We start from the raw sequence: 17,495 nt of genomic DNA, 5'->3' as shown, positions 1-17,495 counted from the left end.
AATTTTTTTGGGGCAGCCAATAAAAAAACATCAGTTTTTCTTCTCATACAAGTCTAAATAATAACGGACAAATAATCTGAAGTTTAAAATAAGGCAATTAGGGTTATTTGTGATTAAACACTGAATAAGAAGTTCTGACAAGAGAAGGAAAATTTAAGTTAAGGGAAAGAACATACAATTGTCAAATTCCCAACAATGGTGTGTTGATGCCATTGGCAATCAGGTTTTGGAACATTCTCTTTTCATGGCATTGGTTTAAGCCAAGTAGAAGTATACACAGTCACTGTCAGACTATTTCTGATAGTCATTATAAAAGTGAGCTAGAGATTTTAATCTCGTTCTCTCCCACAGCACTTGTGTAAGCTGAGCTGGAGAGACTCAGGACTTTATAGACAGAGTGAACTGTCAGCAAGAAAGAACCATTTTACTTCTGCAGAATAGTCTGCGGGTGAGAGGAGGGGACTAGTATGCTATATGTGTTCTTTATATAAGGAAGAATTTACTGCCATATCTGCTCTTCAAAATGAATTCTAAGCTTTTATTTTTTCACTAAATAAAACCTAAACCATTTCCTGTTCTTGCACCAGTAATCAGGTTAACTTCCATTCACCTCCAGGTGCAAACTTGCTTGTCCACACCAACCTTATGAGCACCCAACACAAAAGTACAAAGCTTTATAAGTAGTATCAAGGTGTTCAAACTTTCCAGCTACATCCTAAAACTTGTAAGTGATGAAAAAAAAAAAAACACAGAAATTTAAGAGGTAAGAAAACTGAAAACTATGAATTTACTGCAATTTGTTATGCTAAAAAGATTTATTGACATTTTGTACCATGAAAGAAATTTACCTTAATTATAAACCCACAGTTGCATACAATACTGGAAATGCACTTTAATGAATGTTATCTGCACTGCAGGACACATACAAAAGCAAAATACTGTCAATATTGAAATTAAAGTTGAACAGGTATACTTCTTTAAGGAGCATTCCTTCACATGCTTCTGAATCATGAAAAACTAACTCAACAAAATAAAACCAGAAAGATGCATTGAGGGATGATTAGCAGCTGGTAAGCAACTGAGGACAGCAACGTAAAAGCTGCAGAAATGGACTGATGAGGCAGGTAAGGCTGACAAACTTACTCTGAAGCTGTGGCTGAGGCTGCTGGAAGGAAAGGGGCTGTCCGAACACAAATGGACTGTGGACTAGGGAAGAGGGAGGTTTTGCAGCTTGATCAAAGATGGAAGGAGCTGGGAGATTTGGCCGTGACTGAATGGAATTCAGTATGGCACTCAGTTGGTCACCTGTAGTGGGCAAAACAGTCAAAACTACAACCTGTTACTTGTCATTCTCCAGAAATGCAGAGTAAAATGGTGCTCAATTAAAGTTTCAATGATTATAATAGAGAAAGCTCTTATTTAGCCACATACAGCTCTGGTTGTGGCTAAGTATAAAAACCTCATCCCATGCATGGCTATAAAATTACTGAAAAGTACAAGCAGGGTTTTTAAAAATCATGGACAGTTTACTGCAGTTATTCAAAACATTTCAAAATAGAGATTTATATTCACCTTGCTAAAAAAACGCACAGCAGCCAAGAAAAAACAGAAATCCCTAGCATTTACAGTAATACACACATGCAACGGAACATGCAGATAAAGATTAGAAAAATTGATGAGAAGGGAAGGATAACATGTAATTAGGCTTTGGCAAGCATATTTCTGTGCCAAGGCTTTGGTAAATATTTGCTCATTTTTGCAAATATCTTTACAGGTATTCTGTCATGCTGTTTTTCAAGATCAGACTGAAAATCGTTTAAAAAAATAAATACCATTTAGGAACTGAAACTGGTTTTCTGAAGAACTACAGACATTTGTTGTGGGGCAAATGAAGGCCTTCAAAAACTAGCATGTTAAAAACATGGTTTTAATTTCTAAATGCCAATTTTCAGAAAAACTATATATGAGCATTAGAAATACATGAAGCCTACAATAAGAAGTCAGAGTTTATCATAGCATGTTATAAGTTGTGGTAAGCTTAGTCATATGAGCTTAGAGAGACCAAGAGTTTGAGAGCATTGCAGATTTGAATGATCACCAACCAAATCCTAACAGCAGCACTTTATTCTGCAAATTCACATCATTTTGACCACATTCTAGAAAATCTAGTAGAAAAAAAATAGCAGCTAATACAGAATTTTCAGCTCAATGAATCTCAGTTTTAGGTGATTATCAATAGTCTTTTCATGGAATTAGAGAAAGACTGCTGGGTGTATGGAATCTGCTCTTAACCCTTATTAACCAAGAACTCCAAAATTAAATGTTATACTTATTTTCTTGATATTTTAGTTTCAAAAATGAAAGAATAAAATACCAGGAAATAGATGGAACTACGTTCTAAATAATCACCTATAGATATCAATACATTAATTTTATTCCACTATTTTGGAAGTAGCATAGCGAAAAAATACTGGAATCAGTACTTGGACAACAATCATTCCTACCATAATAACCCAGAAGCTAGTAACATATTTGGGAAGGTATTATTATTCTTAAAATGTAACTATTTGAAAAAAAAATAATTTCAGGTCAAGAGTTGCAAAATATTTTTTTCTGGATATAACTCACGTTGGTTATCAGAGAAAAAACCAACACTGGAAGACAAAATCCAGCAGTAACTCTCAACTGTACGTGGGTAGTTTATTTATACCCTATCACACATGCGAAAATACTTGTGCAGGTTTTGTTCGGATCATGCTTTGTACATTTTCAGTTGAATGTATGTACGCTATTTCTATATCTAACTTTTGTTTTAACAATTCACAAACTCAACCAGTAAACTCTGCTGACCTAGCACTGCTTTAGTGCAAAGCCAGCTCAGGTAGCTGGGTTCTGCATTCCGTGTTAACAGCAGGAAAACACAAAGCACAAATGACAATGTAGAGGCAGATCATTCTTTCAGCTCAGTACCTTGGAAAACCTAAAAAAACTTTTTTTTTTTTTATTCTGTCTTTCCTGCTATCCCCAGTGCTTCACTGGGGCTTACTGCTCTAACAAGTCATATCACAAGAATTGGTAAACCAGACTCGATCCAGTCTCAAGTACTGACAGCAATAAGCCCTTTCAGAACAAAAAACCATGCAGACCATCACAGAGAGATGCATGGTGTTTTGCTCTGAAGGAGGCAAGCTGAATGAGGGAGGACAGATGCTGACCTAAAACTAAAAAGCTCAGGGAAGTCATCTAATTCAGGTGTACCTACACCATGTTCCTGAGAACGACCTAATATATATTTATATATATATACATACAAATAAAAAAATCTGCTTTTCTATCAGCTTATTTATCACTGTCATCCCATTATTCCACATACTGTAGCACTGTATTTTTTAACTACTATAAACTACTCCCTCATTATCTGATACTAAAACAAGCATCACTATTGCTACTATGTGAATCTTTATAATTAATTCTGAAGAATTCTGGTGATAAGATCAGACATGGTAGCTTAGTTCTACACATTGTTTATAAAGCAGAATCACAGAACTGAAAGTCTTATCCTTTGAAATTCTCATATGAATTAAGCTCTCAGGCCAGCTACAAAATTTAGCATCTACGGAAATGAAATAGAACTTGACTCTCAGGTCCCAAAATGGTATAATTCTTTTTGTTATCACTATTAAAAACAAACATAAAAACAATTAGCTAATTCTTTCTCCTTGAATACCTAATGTATTCACATTTATACTACACGAAAATACAAAATTGTTCGTGTACCACATTCCAGAACCATGGAATCCTGGTATCATGAAATGACTCTTTTCAGTCTTTCTTTCCTAACGTTTTCTTAGGGTAGGTGCAGAGGGGATATTTGGAAAGCAACCAAGTCTAACAGCCGACGATCATCTAGTGTGACAATATATAAGATCAGTTTTGTCACTATTACTGTTTGTTTATATGGCAGAAGAGGACTTGGAAATGATTTTTACAGAAGTACACAAAGCCCAGCAAGCCAGTAGTGGTTCCCCTCTATGCTTGTCCAGGAACCCAGGTTCGGGCACTACTTCAATAGTCCTGTGGCTTTTAATGCTGTCTCAAAACTAATAAGTGACTTTCAGCATTTTAAAGTATAGCTGATGACAAATATATTTTAAATACAAATAAGGAAAATGCTTCCTTCTAACATTTGTGAATTCAGAACAAAATGGGATTCTTGTTACCTTGTTATTTATTTTTTTTAGAAATTAATAGAAAATTATTTTTGTTAATCCCTTTCTCTGGACAAAGAATAGCATCTGTTTAAGTGTCTGATACGTTCTGGAATATCAAAGTCAATCTTACTCTGCTTCTTACATAAAAGTACTTTCAAAAGTAAGGAAAGACTAGTTATCTGTAAGTGGAATTATTTAAACAGTGACATTAAACAGGATACTTGCAGGTATGTCTATAAGGAAATCTTGGAGTTGCTGCAAAGGTCATGATTGTGAGACCAAGCAGACCTTTCCTAAAAGCTATAAAATGCTTCACGATTAGATGATATATGAAAATGTACATAAGTCCATTTTCAGTTGTAATTGTTCCAGTTTGTATAAATGACCAGTAAATGAACACAATAAACAAACAGGCCTATTTCATAGATGAGTAATTATTTTAAAGGGAAGAACCTCTGAAAAGAGGTTGAAAGTTATCTGCTCAAAATAACTATCTGCTCAAATTAAATGTGGAGGGGGATAGGACCATTCATAATGAATATTAAAGACTTGCCTGCAATGTAAAAGGCTCACACATAGAAGATACAGCTAAATCAAATAGAAAATTTGTGGGAGCTATGTCTTCAGCCTTGCAGGCAATACTGTAAACACAGACCTACTACATGGGTATCTTTACATTTGACTGATGTAAACGTGACTGAATTTGCAATGAAACTAGCACATCCCTACAGGAAGTTCTTTTGACAAACAGGATTCTCCAACAGAACTGTTTCATTCAAAAATTTTCCTAACTGACTGTTCTTTTGTCTTCAGTTCTTTCTTTTCCACAGAACTCAAAGCTTCTTAGATCTAGATCAGAGAATGCAAGACAACAGTATGTAAAATAATGATACAAGAGTTCTATTTTGGGGAGGAAAAGTAGTATGGTTATTTTTTCATGTATAGTTGCCAACAACTCCCTGCTCTTCGGCAATTCAGAAGCAGTTACAATAAATAGAACGAATAAAGTAATCTAACTGACCCTATAAAGAAAGCTGCCAAAGAGCACTATTTATCTGATTTCTTACATGCATTGCTGATCTTGCCCTGTAACTGAGCATGGGGCATGAGTGGAGAACAGTGGAAGAAACATTGGTTCATTACTTCTCAACCAATGTCCACATGTTAGTACTCACATTTCACTGCCCATTAGTAAAGCACGTCAGCAGATTTACAGCTTTTTAAGGAACTTGATGCTATGATCACAGAATCACAGAATCATCTAGGTTGGAAGAGACCTCCAAGATCACCAAGTCCAACCTCATGATGAAGGACCCTGATACGTGATGGTGTCTACATGACTCTTAGGACTACAGTGATAATAGCTTGCAGGTTACTCGATAATTTCAGGTTTTGTTGTCATGCAGTAGAAGAGACAGGCTTATAATTAACGGTTATGTTAACCAACAGGAAATTAGTATCTCCTTAATTTTGTTTTTCCTGAATATATTTGATCATATTTTATCCTTCCTATGTGAATATTAAAACCTCGTGGCATAATGGTATGTAACAGTAGAACTGTGAATATCATATATATCCATACGTATTATATATGTCTTCCTTTAAAGCAAGGCTCAACTCAAGGTGTTTTTTTTGTTTTGTTTTGTTTTTTCCAGCTTAAGAGGTTACTCACAATGTGTGTTGGTATTAAAAACACATAGCACACCAAAGGCCCATGTTCTAACTGACATGGATGGAGTACAGAGTCATAAGAATAGAATGACAAAGCTACATGTTTCAGTAATAATTGTCAAAGACATCTGCCTCAGCAAAAGCCCCTTCTATATTATTAGATATTCTAGATTTAATCAATGAATGAACAGAAGGCAAGCAATTTGAGTTTACTGTGATGGCTTATTTATACTTACATCTTACCAATAAACTATGCTTAAAAGAAACTATTATTTTGCCAGTAAAATAAATAAGGTTATTTACTTCCTAGTATTGTTAACTGGTATTTATGTGATTGAAAGACAACTTCAGTTTTACAACATATATCTCACATGGTATCTACTATCCTGTCAGCCAATTAAAAGCACTTAAAAATGTTAAGACAGTTTAGAGGTGTTTAAAAATGTTTCTGATCTTTTTAAAACCCATGCTTTCTAAATCCAAGTGTTCATATCTTGATTTACTAAGATACATTTTTCATTTCTGAATTACAGTGTTCTGCCTACCCCCACAGAAACCTCAGTGGTAACTTACAAGTATTTGATGATCCTTTTTATATAGAGTTCTTAGACTGAATGAAATTAAAGTAGAGAAAAAAGCAGCTACAATATTAGTTGCATGTATTGTGGAACACCTTACAAAATTCACTGTTACTGGATTTATCTTTTGAAGCACATCTGATGGTGCCTAAAAGAGTAGGAAATGAGTAACAAAAACATAAGCAAAATTGAGAAGAACATAATTTTATAAAATATAAGTGTAAAAACATACCTTTGTTATTTCCAAGGCCATAATCAAACCCTTGTCCATTACTACAGCTTGTTCCCTTACTGAAAGCTTGTATTGAAAAAGGACTTGGGGGAGGAGTCTGAACATTTTGGTCTAGAAGAACTTGCTCTGCAAAAAAAACACATCACTTCAGAATTAGGCCTTTCAGGTAACTGATTTACATTGGAAAGATGAGTCACAAGGCAAAGGACCTTTATTTTTCTTTCTTTCCCCACAGATAGCACTCCTCCACTCTACTCAACCCTCTTCAGAAAGAAAACGACATCTTTCTTCCCTAGAGGTCATGCTCTAAAATTAAAAAGATTGAGGGTTTAATACCATGCAGTCTAGTTTTATACTTGACTGAGTTGCTGCAAGTTTTGCTGTCATATGCCACTTAGGAACAGGCTTGACATTTTATTTTTTTTGTAACACCATACCATTTGAATATTTGTTCTTTGGACAGCAATTGTTAAATTTATTTGATAAACCCTGATGGACAAAAGATGTTTTCAGAGTGACAAGAAACTCAGAGCCAGTAAACTTCTAATCCTGACTTAATAATTCTTACTAATCCTTACTCAGAACATAAGACATTTTTTTCCTTGACAAATTTATTCATATCTGATATCAAGTACTACAGTTATGCTTTTTGTATGATACCACAAAAACTCAAACCAAAACTACCCTAGAGTCTTTCAAAATATTCATAAGAACAAAGAACTAAAATATATGAGACAGAATCCACTTGAATATTTAGATTTACAGTGGCATTACTGACAATGTGGTCAGAAATATCACTCCAAGTAATAATCTGCAAAAAGTAATTCACATGAAATCTCTTAAATGCAGGTTAAAAGATCAGGTTGGCACCTTGACCAACTTTCTCCTTTTGTAACCATACTAAAATTAACTGAAAAAAAATCACACCTCTTCTAAGAGCCATTTTTATAAAATTTCAGCATTTCAGACCAAAACCGCATTTCAGATTATGTACTTTTAGATAACACATACATTCACTTAAAATAAAAAAGTTTAATCCTTTGTTAAGTTAATGTTGTTTATCTGCTAAAGGAAAATTGGCCTTAGAACTTAAAGAGGAATGGGTGAATTAGAAAGCAACAGCAAATTGCTGCACTTGAAACAAGTGTGTAATCTATCTTAAATCAACCTTGATTCTCTGAATTACAGACATATATAGATTTTGCTGTAATTTTCCTGCTAAAGTACTTGTATACCTGTCTACAGACTTGGGCGTTTAGCTCTGACACAAACCCTACGTCTTTCTGAGAATTTCATTATCATTTACTTATGTAATGAAAATATTAAAGCAATCTGAAATAGGGTATTATTTATGTGTGAAAACAGAGACAGATGGAAATGTAGCCAGAGCTCCTCCAAATGCTTATTTCCCTCCAGCAAAAGTATGGAAGTTGATAACAAGCAGAATTCCTAATTCATTTCATGGCAAAAAAAAAAAAAAAAAAAAAAAGCAATTAGTTTACATCATTTTCGTATGTGGCTTAAGCTCCTTAGCTCCTAAATACTGAGATGTACTAAGAACACAGAATATGTTGAAATATCTCAGTAACTGCACTGATAGCAAACTGCTTTAGCTAGATGCACAAGAGACATCCGCATTTACCTTATTTATAAAAACAAAGACTCATCTAGAAAGAATAGAACGAGGCACACTGACCCACAGGACATGCATTAGAAAATTTTCCAGAAGACATCTTTTGGCAAATGGATGTGTTAGATTTCATAAAGAGAGTGAGAAAATTACAAATTGAGAATATTCAGATTCAATCAGGAAACAGAGAAATATATGAAGAAAAAAAAAGATGGCTTGCAGAAACTAACTCTGAAGTGAGTTGAAACAAACCAGCTTCAGAGGAAATCATACCCAATTTTATGATCAGTGGAAGAAACTTACAAGTATTCTCAGCGAGAAATATTGAGAGAAACTGGAGGGTTTAGAGAAGATGAAGCCACTCTTCTCAAAGGTTCAAAGAAGCAGGACAAGGGACAACAAGCAAAAGCTACAGAATGTGAAACTGTATTAGGAAATGTTTTCACCACAAAGGTGGGTCAAATACTGGAACAGGTTGTCCATAAAGGTTGGAAATACTTAGAATTTGACTAGACAAGGGTGTAAGCAACATCATCTAACTGAACCTACACTGACAGGGAGCTTGGACTAGATGATCTCCTCTAGAAGTATAAATACTGACAGATCTCTCTCTCCCTGTTTCATCTTTTGCAAGAATACAGGTAGGCCATAATCCTGTACCAGAGAACCTCATCCAGGTGGGTTGGGTCTATCTAATAGGGAAAGAACAGTTTCAAGACGCCTCAATGCACTTATAGGAAGCATTTCCGGTGAAAGATATTTTAGATCAGTAATGACAGCCTGTTTGGAGGAAGAGCAGTACGAAGAAGAAAAGAAAGAAGAATTGAAGAAAATTAAAAATATGCAATAACAAATTTTGTATAACCTTTTGCTTACATTTTCTTTTATTATTTCTAGGTCTTACCCAGTTTGAACATTATCAGGACAGAAATTCTGCATTTTAAGAAAAGGTAATAATTCTTTGCTAACTAGAGTAATTAGCAGTGGGATATTAATTTTAAATATGGTGTTAATAAATAAATAAATATATAATGGGTTTTTAATAGGATGCAGTGTAGCAGAACTAACAAACTTAACACAACCAAAAGGAACATAAATATTTTTTTCTGCTCTGCTTTTCCTAGAAACACAAAATAGACAAAAGAAAGCTAATAGGAGAAATATACAAGTACTTATTTGAAAATCATCCCTATAGTTAAAAGAAGGAAGGATAATATTATGATCCATAACTGGTACAGAAGAAAATATGGGGAAATGTTTTAACTGTTCTTTTAAAAACATAGAAGGAACATTTAAACAACTTTGAAATTCATCAGTGTAAAGCAACTCAAATGAGAAAGTACGAATTTATGTTATACCTGTTTTAAATTCAGTTTCTTCTTTATTTATCCTGTTTAAATTTCTTGTAATTTTTTTCTAAGTTAATTAAAAAACAAAACAAAACAACTTGCCATCTTCATGTCGGAGGTACTGGTTTCCACCTCTGTCTCTAGCTAATGACCACGCCTCGCCTTCATCACTTTCACAGAATTCTACCATGCTGTTCTTATCCATTTGCACCCATGTACCTTCTGAATTAGTCACCTGATGCACACACACAAAAAAGCACAACATACCGACTTTCCAGATTATTCAGTAGCATGACTCAGCAACTTACTTCAGAAACTGAAAAAAATATGCACATTCCAATCTTCATATTACAATTAAAGCTCTTTTTTTTTTTTTGATAAATGTTTCTTAAATTAAGGCCACAGACTGAGACAGATTGAAGGACCAAAACCATTCATGGCACATATACAGTTAGGGATATTTCCAAAAATATTAGACCTGCTTATGTTCAGAAAAAGCAAATCACCAACACCGCAACGTTGGAACATCCAAACAAGCCCAAATAAAAACTTGAAGGAGATATTCATCAAGGTATGCCTTTTTATTGGTGGCTGCAACAGTAGAATTATAATAGCAAGTTATATATATGAAATGTTTGTTCAAGTACTAATTTTGTTCCTGTCATTGTATTTAGGAAATAGCATGACACACTTCATCCTTAAGCCATTCTTAACCATAAAACACCACAGCTGGACAATTGGGAACAGTAACAATAGTTCAGCAACTGAACAAATGAATCAAAACAGAGGAACAGAATAAATTGTTAATTGGTTAGGTCCTAGAAATTTTTTTTTTCAGTGAAACAAAATTCTTTCAAAGCGTATGACAAAAATATTGAATAGGAAACAACATTTTGAAAAGAATACTGTAACAGAAATATATAAGCAAGCATATGTAACTGCAGTCAGTACAACTTTAACATTATTCCAATCAAGACACACATCTAAAAGGCAAAAAAAAACCCAAACCAAAACAAAAAAAACAGAATTGCATTAGTATTTATAATACAAACCAAGTTCAGAAGTTAGCATTTATCATGAGGGTTGGAAAAGCAAACCTGTACAGGGGCAGATTCTTTTGTTGAGTTTACTAGTTATATATTGGTATCTATGAAGACATGAACTGAAGCTACAATGATCCATACCTCGCCCACTGCCTTGACTTTGTTTCCCAGAACTAACATTCCAATTGGGATACCTCTAAGGTTAGGGCAGCTTCTGATGTTGTGACCTGATGGGCCAGTCTTCACTACCTTGTACACTCCAGGACCACCTCGAAGGAATGGCATATCTTGTTCTTGCATCACTGCTTCCTGTGGGCAGTGTGAATTTAGGTCTTTGAAAAAATCATCAGTATTAGACCTAGATTCCTGAGAAATTAAAAAAAAAAAAAAGGCAAAACAAAAAAACAGAACAGAATAAAACCTATTAATAATACCCTTGAACTCTTCATATAAGAAATACTTATTTAAAAACTACAATAATTAAATTCCAAAGCTAGAAGAGGTACTAGTTACATTGCTAATTTTAGCATGCAGTAATATACAACTGAACTACTAGTAAATTGCAATTTAATTGAAAAGCTACCCTATTACTCTTGAAACAGAAATGTAGGCAATTTATTTAAAAGGAGTATCCCATATCTACAATTAGAAACAATTTACTTTCTCTACCACTTTGACTAAACCTTGCTTCATACTGACATTTATCAGGATACACACTCATTCCTCCTGCTGTATTTGTGAAACAATATAGCAAAAAGCCTGGGGCTATGAAAAGGGAACTTAAATATCACCTCTTTTCAAACAATATGCTTCTTTTTTGATTTTGTAACACTGTTAATTTAGACTAAAGGTAAAATTATGACAGAGTAACAGAAACACCATAGAAACTTAAATGCACGTAGAAATAGTGGTGCATATTTATAATTTTCACTCACATAATAAAAATGGCCTGCAAATTTATTTCACACAGTAACGATTAGAGATTAAATATAAACCCAAATCTGAAACGAGAACACACTTTTTGAGTTTCCTACCAGTAGAAAAAACGGTAGTTGCTAAAAATAAGAGACAGACTACTATAGATTTTCAGTTAGCCATGGCTTAATAAAAATGTCTAAAATGTCTATTATACAAAAACTATGAAGGATGGGGGTAACATATTGCATATTCCTATCAGAAGAAAGCAAATGAGAAACAGGAATGCTTTATTATGCTTAAAATGCAAACCATATGTACTTTTAAAAGAACGCCTGAAAGTTAAAAACCTACGTAATGCCCTAGTGGATGAAGCCAGTGGCTCACCTAGTCCGGTAAATGGCAACAGGAGATGCTGTTCAGAAGTAGCATGCAAGACATTATTCGTGGTCCATCCCTTACATAACAACAACATTTAAAATCTTTTTATTATGGATATTAGAGGGTACACCCCTACTTCCTCTAGTGTCTGTTTATGAAACTGGTTCCTATAAATATGTTTAATCCCTTCTGAATGTGCTGATACTTTCTGCATCCACAGTCTCCTGTAACTACACCTTCTAGGAGTTCATTACCCGCTGTGTAGAAAAATACTTTTATCAGTTTTAAACCAAACTTCTAGTTATTTCCTTATTAATTTACAGTATTTCCTTTGATCTCCAATTAATATATTTTCAGATTTTTGGTATTGAAGTCTGCATCATGTCCAGAGTTACATAACAGTCTTCCCAAGAAGCCTTTCTAGCAAATGAACCTGTTCTGTAAATATGTTAACTTTCAAAGCAAGCTGCAGTAAATTGGTTCAAAGAGAAAAAAATTCTGCGTTCTAAAGATAGTGTGAACATTGTCTAGATCGTCATATAACAGTAAAGCAGTTTGCTATCTTGGGGAAGAAGATTCAGTGAAAAACAAATTTTTAAATCTCTAAACCAGTAGGTGCAATATTGAGCATCATCTTCATTACAAAGTTCATATGAAAACAACCTGGATCTAAAAATCACTACAAGGCTGTAAAGACATTTAGATATGCATTTATGTAGATAATTGAGACTGCTTAACTGCATATAATGTAATTTGTTCTTGTAATTGCACATTAAAAAAAAAAATAGGAATAGTCTACTTGTTAAATTTTTGTGGCCTTCCTCATATGAATGTCATCTTATTAGATACTGCAACTTCATGTGAACCCTTCAACAACAGAAAAAAAACTACTATTCATTCTGCATCAAGAAGCAGAATGAAAGCCTTTATTATGTTATTAATATCTCTGAATTTCTATTTTTTTAATAAAGGAGAGTGCTACTTAAGAATTAATCTGCCCTAAAAATTTTTTCTCCTCATAAAGGAAAAGATCCAGATACAGCATTCTATGCAAACCTTGTATTTCCTGTAAAAATATTTCAAGGTAAAATAGACTTCAAAGAATATTTAATGTAAAGTTGAATTACAAGGTACATTCTGAAAAACAAAAAGAGATACAGTGTGACTGTTCCTGTCAATTAACTCACCTTAGGGGGTAAAGCTTTGGAAGTCCATGAAAAAAAGTCCAAATCCCTTACTCCTTGGCTAGCATTAAAGACATTCTGAACAACAAAGTTTAAAAAAAAAAAAAAAAAGACATATATCAACAAGGAAATGGGAACAAAGAAACACTGGAGGAAGAAGCTAGTATAGTAATGCAAACTTTCTCCACAAGTAATTTTACTGGTAGAATATCTTGCAAAAGTGAAAAGCTTTGTTTTTCTGATCAAGTCACCTGAGAGTTCATTGCTCCCCTTGCCAAATCATCTATTAAACAAAAACAGTTTGGTATGTCAAAAGCTCGAAATGGATGTAGTGTGTCATGCCATTTACTGAAACCAAGAGCCAGACATTTCTTATAAAGCTTGAGACTATGCACAGACAGATCCCACTCTTCTGTTACAACAAAACAGAAGTTTGTTCCACCATAAACCACAGTTTTACAAGCAAGACAGTCTGCTGTTTCGAAAGGATTTCAATTATTGCAGGACAACTGCACGTGGACTTTTGTCACCAGTTCAGAACTGCAAAGATGCAGAAGGGCTAAGCTCTCTATGTTTGAAAGCAACTCACTTGCACAGAATGATTTCACTAGTTTGCACATCGATACCACACTCTTTACCAGAAGCAAAAATTGCAGAGTGCTGTAAGGAAGAACCACTAAGATCTCATTAATTTTATAAGACATACGATTCATTTACTACTTTATTATGAATTATCAACAATCAAATGGAGCTGCTCGAGTTCCCTAATTTTATAAGCAATAGCCCGTATTATAGACACAAGCTCTACTGTTCTGTGCATTTTTCCCCCGCAGAACAGCTAGGACGGCATTTATTAGCCACTGGAAAACACCAAAAGCAGCCATTTTTCTCCATGAAGCAACCTCTCTCCATAAACTTGTTTCTACTCATTTCAAAGAAATTTTCACTGTTCCTATCAAAAGAAATAATTAATAGTACATAAATAGTAGTATTAATAACCAGTATTTACAGCACAATCCCTTTGGTAAAGACTTTCTTTTTTTTAATTTCCTATCCCCATCTTGGCAGGAAAACCAAATGAAATCCCTGCAGCATTGACACCAAAATTTAACAGTAATTAAAAAATAACAATAAAAGAATCACTTTAAGCAGAAATTGGCAAGTACAAAACAGTCTTGGCATGCATTCTCTGTATTCCTTGAAAAAAAACATTAACATGTTAAAAATAAGTAAATCCACCTCATGACAGAAGTAAATCATCTACTACTGTTTGCAAAAATTCTCCTTACATCAATCTTTAGTAAAGAAAACAACTTTAAACTTGGACAAAAATGAAGACATTATCAAACACCATAACTTCATTAGAGTGCAGCACCTCCTCCTGAATTTGAAAGAGGCACTAATACACAAAGAAAAGATGCCTGGGGGCATCACGGAAGGTGGTGGTGGTGCGTTAGACAGGAAGATGACAAAATCACAGAATAAAGGCTTACCAATCTGACATAAAACTATAATAATTATAAAAAGACTACATTTGCCTAATGAGAATATACTTCATAGGCACCCAGTGTAGCTTAACAGACTGATTACATTACTTTGCAACAAATCTCCTACTTTGTGACAGACTTCTACTGTTCAAAGGAATGTGGTGCCATACCCAAGATACTATATTATCATTTCAAAGATCTGGTTTGGTATGCCATAAAGCTATACGTGAAAAACACACAGCACTGAGGTGGGACCATGCTGGCTGGCTCTGCAACACAGAGAAGATCAAACCAGACCTTTGCTCTTCAAACTTTAGAGCTTTCTGGCTTCTTGGCTTTTAGCATGTCATATGTCAGTGTAAATCAATGTATCTATTATATAACTGAGAATTAATATTTAATTCTGAAGAAACTACTACATACAAGCTCTTGTATTTAGTCCTCATGCTACCATCTGTAGATTTAGTTCATTTTTTCCTTTTGAGCCTTCCCTTCCAAAAATTAAAAATAATTTCAGGAATTCTTCCAGGAAAAAATTCATACCTTTTTTCCAATCAAGTTTAAGTTTCAGAAATCATAAAACTGAATATAAATTACTTCGCCGCTAGAAATTAGCAATGAAAAAAGCATTTAAAATCTCAAATAATATTATTCTTCAAAGCTAAGTGTTATCTTAAATGATTTTTTAGACTTTTACCCAACATAACCATTATTTCCCATCACGTCTAAAATGATGGTAGAAATCGATTGTGAATGTCCTTCAGTGTTTCCACAAAACATTCTGAGGTTCTGCAATCAAACTCAGCAATCTACATACTAATTTTGGTTCTCTCTTACAATACATTAGCAGTTTAAAAAACTTGAAGTTTCTCAGTTCTGCTTGCCTGTAGTGGTTGGGGAATGTAACACTAAAACTGGGCAGCAGGATACAGTATTCCTTATAGTTATACATTTGACATTTAAAATTAAGGAACAAAACCATATTCAGAATATGATTTTTAAAAAGTTCCAGAGTTTAACCAAAAGACAAATTCCATTAACTACCCATAAAATAAAACTACTTCTCACTAGTGTGTATCGTTTTATGCTGTATATATCTTTTACCATGTGCATGCGTGAATACACAACTGTCTGTATACATGATAACCTCTATCAGAACTTAGCAAGAACAATTAACTGAATCTCACAAGACGGAAGGAAAAGTAACTATCAGGACAGTAAGAAGCTAATCCAAATTCACAACATGTTTCATAATCGTATTACCTAAAATGGATTAGATTCACAAGTTTAGATCAATGGCTACGTAGCTGTTCCTCATGAAAGAAGAGCAAAAGTAGGAACAGATTTGGCTATACAGTGTTTCTTGAGAAAGTAAATGACCACAACTAAAATAAATAGAGTCTGGCAACTACAGTGGATCTCTGCTTCCCTATGATCATTTATCTATAAATATAGTACCTTTGATCAAAATATACAGAAACAGTGTACTAAGGAGATCTAAAATACTCAATATTTGCTTTATCATAAAATAACTAGTTAATGTCTATAAATAATCAGAAAATGTAAATACAGTATATATGCCAATAGGACTAGAGGCTGAAGTTACCACTACAGAAAAAATGTGCTTTTTATCATTTTAAATCTTTTTTAAAAAATATTTTTTATTTTTTATTCACTGCTCAATTACTACAGTGATGAAACAGAGCAATTAAAGCTTTCTGTAAAAAGCATACCTTAAATATATTTTACAAAATGTACTGAAAGATTTTTTCTACGTAACTGATGATCACAAAAAGCTTATATTTTTAAATGTAGCAAAGTAACATCATCAGAGCTGCCAAGTCTGCATACTCCTGAGTTGAATAAAAATCGAGCCTAGTAAAAGTACTGTGACATTAATTTGAACAGGGATTAGCATGACTAATTCAGCCACTTGATTTTCCATATGTACTTGCAGTCACTTATGAGACTCCTTCCAGTATGTTTCCCTCTTCTAGAGCCAATACTGGTTGAACAGCTGTAGATTCTAGAAATCGTGCATATTAACAGATTTTTTACATTTTGCTCATAATGTCATTCAGTTACCCAATTAAACAAAAAAAGGATGGGCAGATACAAGAAAGCAGTATCACTTTATGTGGTCAAGATTTAGCAGAAAAGAGTTTTAAGCTGACTTACAAAAGTCAGGAGCTTACTAAAGAGTTTATTAATTTTCATCAAGTTGTGTGGTGCATAAAAACATAATAGTTTGCAGTAGAGACTAAGGCAGTCAAAAGTAAGCCGCTGAACTGTGACTTTTGTTTTGTGGCCATTAAGAAAGCAAAAATATAGATTTTTTTTCCATTTATGATTATGAATCAAACCAACAAATCTGAATGCTTAAATACGGTTATAGTAAAATAGTTTCAGGACATGCTATGTCCTTTCAAAAATATGAAAGTATGAGAGAGATGCAAAGAAAGCTTCTATCCATAAGTAACTCAAAATATCTGTTATTAGACATAACCACCTTACATTAATAGTTGCTTTCTTAACATCTTTGCTGTTTGCTACTGGCTGTTGACTGATCGGAAACTAAGAAAGCATATGACTTTTACCTAGTGTGACTGAGAATGTGATGTAACTGGTTAGTTAAAATAAAAGTAGCCATATTTGTCATATTCTAAGAGTTCATGTGGTATCAAAACTTTCATAACACACTTTAAGAAGAAATAAGATCTATTATATTTTATCTGAACTTTAGAGAAGCATTCATACAGGGAGATGTATGATAATTAAACACTATTTTTCACATTTAATTGTACCTGTCTTACT

The 17,495-nt window shown here is 33.8% G+C and overlaps 1 protein-coding gene across 17 annotated transcripts in view; it reads right to left on the bottom strand.

The window, feature by feature from the left end:
- Nucleotides 1–17,495, bottom strand: part of MYCBP2 (MYC binding protein 2) — a 198,272-nt gene that overhangs the window by 47,362 nt on the left and 133,415 nt on the right. For 8 of the 17 annotated variants that reach the window (XM_066987323.1, XM_066987316.1, XM_066987331.1 and 5 more), the window contains 5 exons: nt 13,198–13,272; nt 10,856–11,080; nt 9,774–9,906; nt 6,693–6,818; nt 1,144–1,329 (listed from right to left, as the gene is read on the bottom strand). In XM_066987323.1, coding sequence (XP_066843424.1) covers nt 1,144–1,329; nt 6,693–6,818; nt 9,774–9,906; nt 10,856–11,080; nt 13,198–13,272 — 745 coding nt within the window. The remainder of the gene's footprint in view (nt 1–1,143; nt 1,330–6,692; nt 6,819–9,773; nt 9,907–10,855; nt 11,081–13,197; nt 13,273–17,495) is intronic. The other 9 variants (XM_066987334.1, XM_066987364.1, XM_066987421.1 and 6 more) reach the window with 5 other exon arrangements.

Source organism: Anser cygnoides, chromosome 1 (genome assembly GCF_040182565.1).
Source record: "Anser cygnoides isolate HZ-2024a breed goose chromosome 1, Taihu_goose_T2T_genome, whole genome shotgun sequence".
In the NCBI taxonomy this organism is placed as follows: Eukaryota; Metazoa; Chordata; class Aves; order Anseriformes; family Anatidae; genus Anser; species Anser cygnoides.
This window is presented reverse-complemented; position numbering and strand designations above follow the sequence as displayed.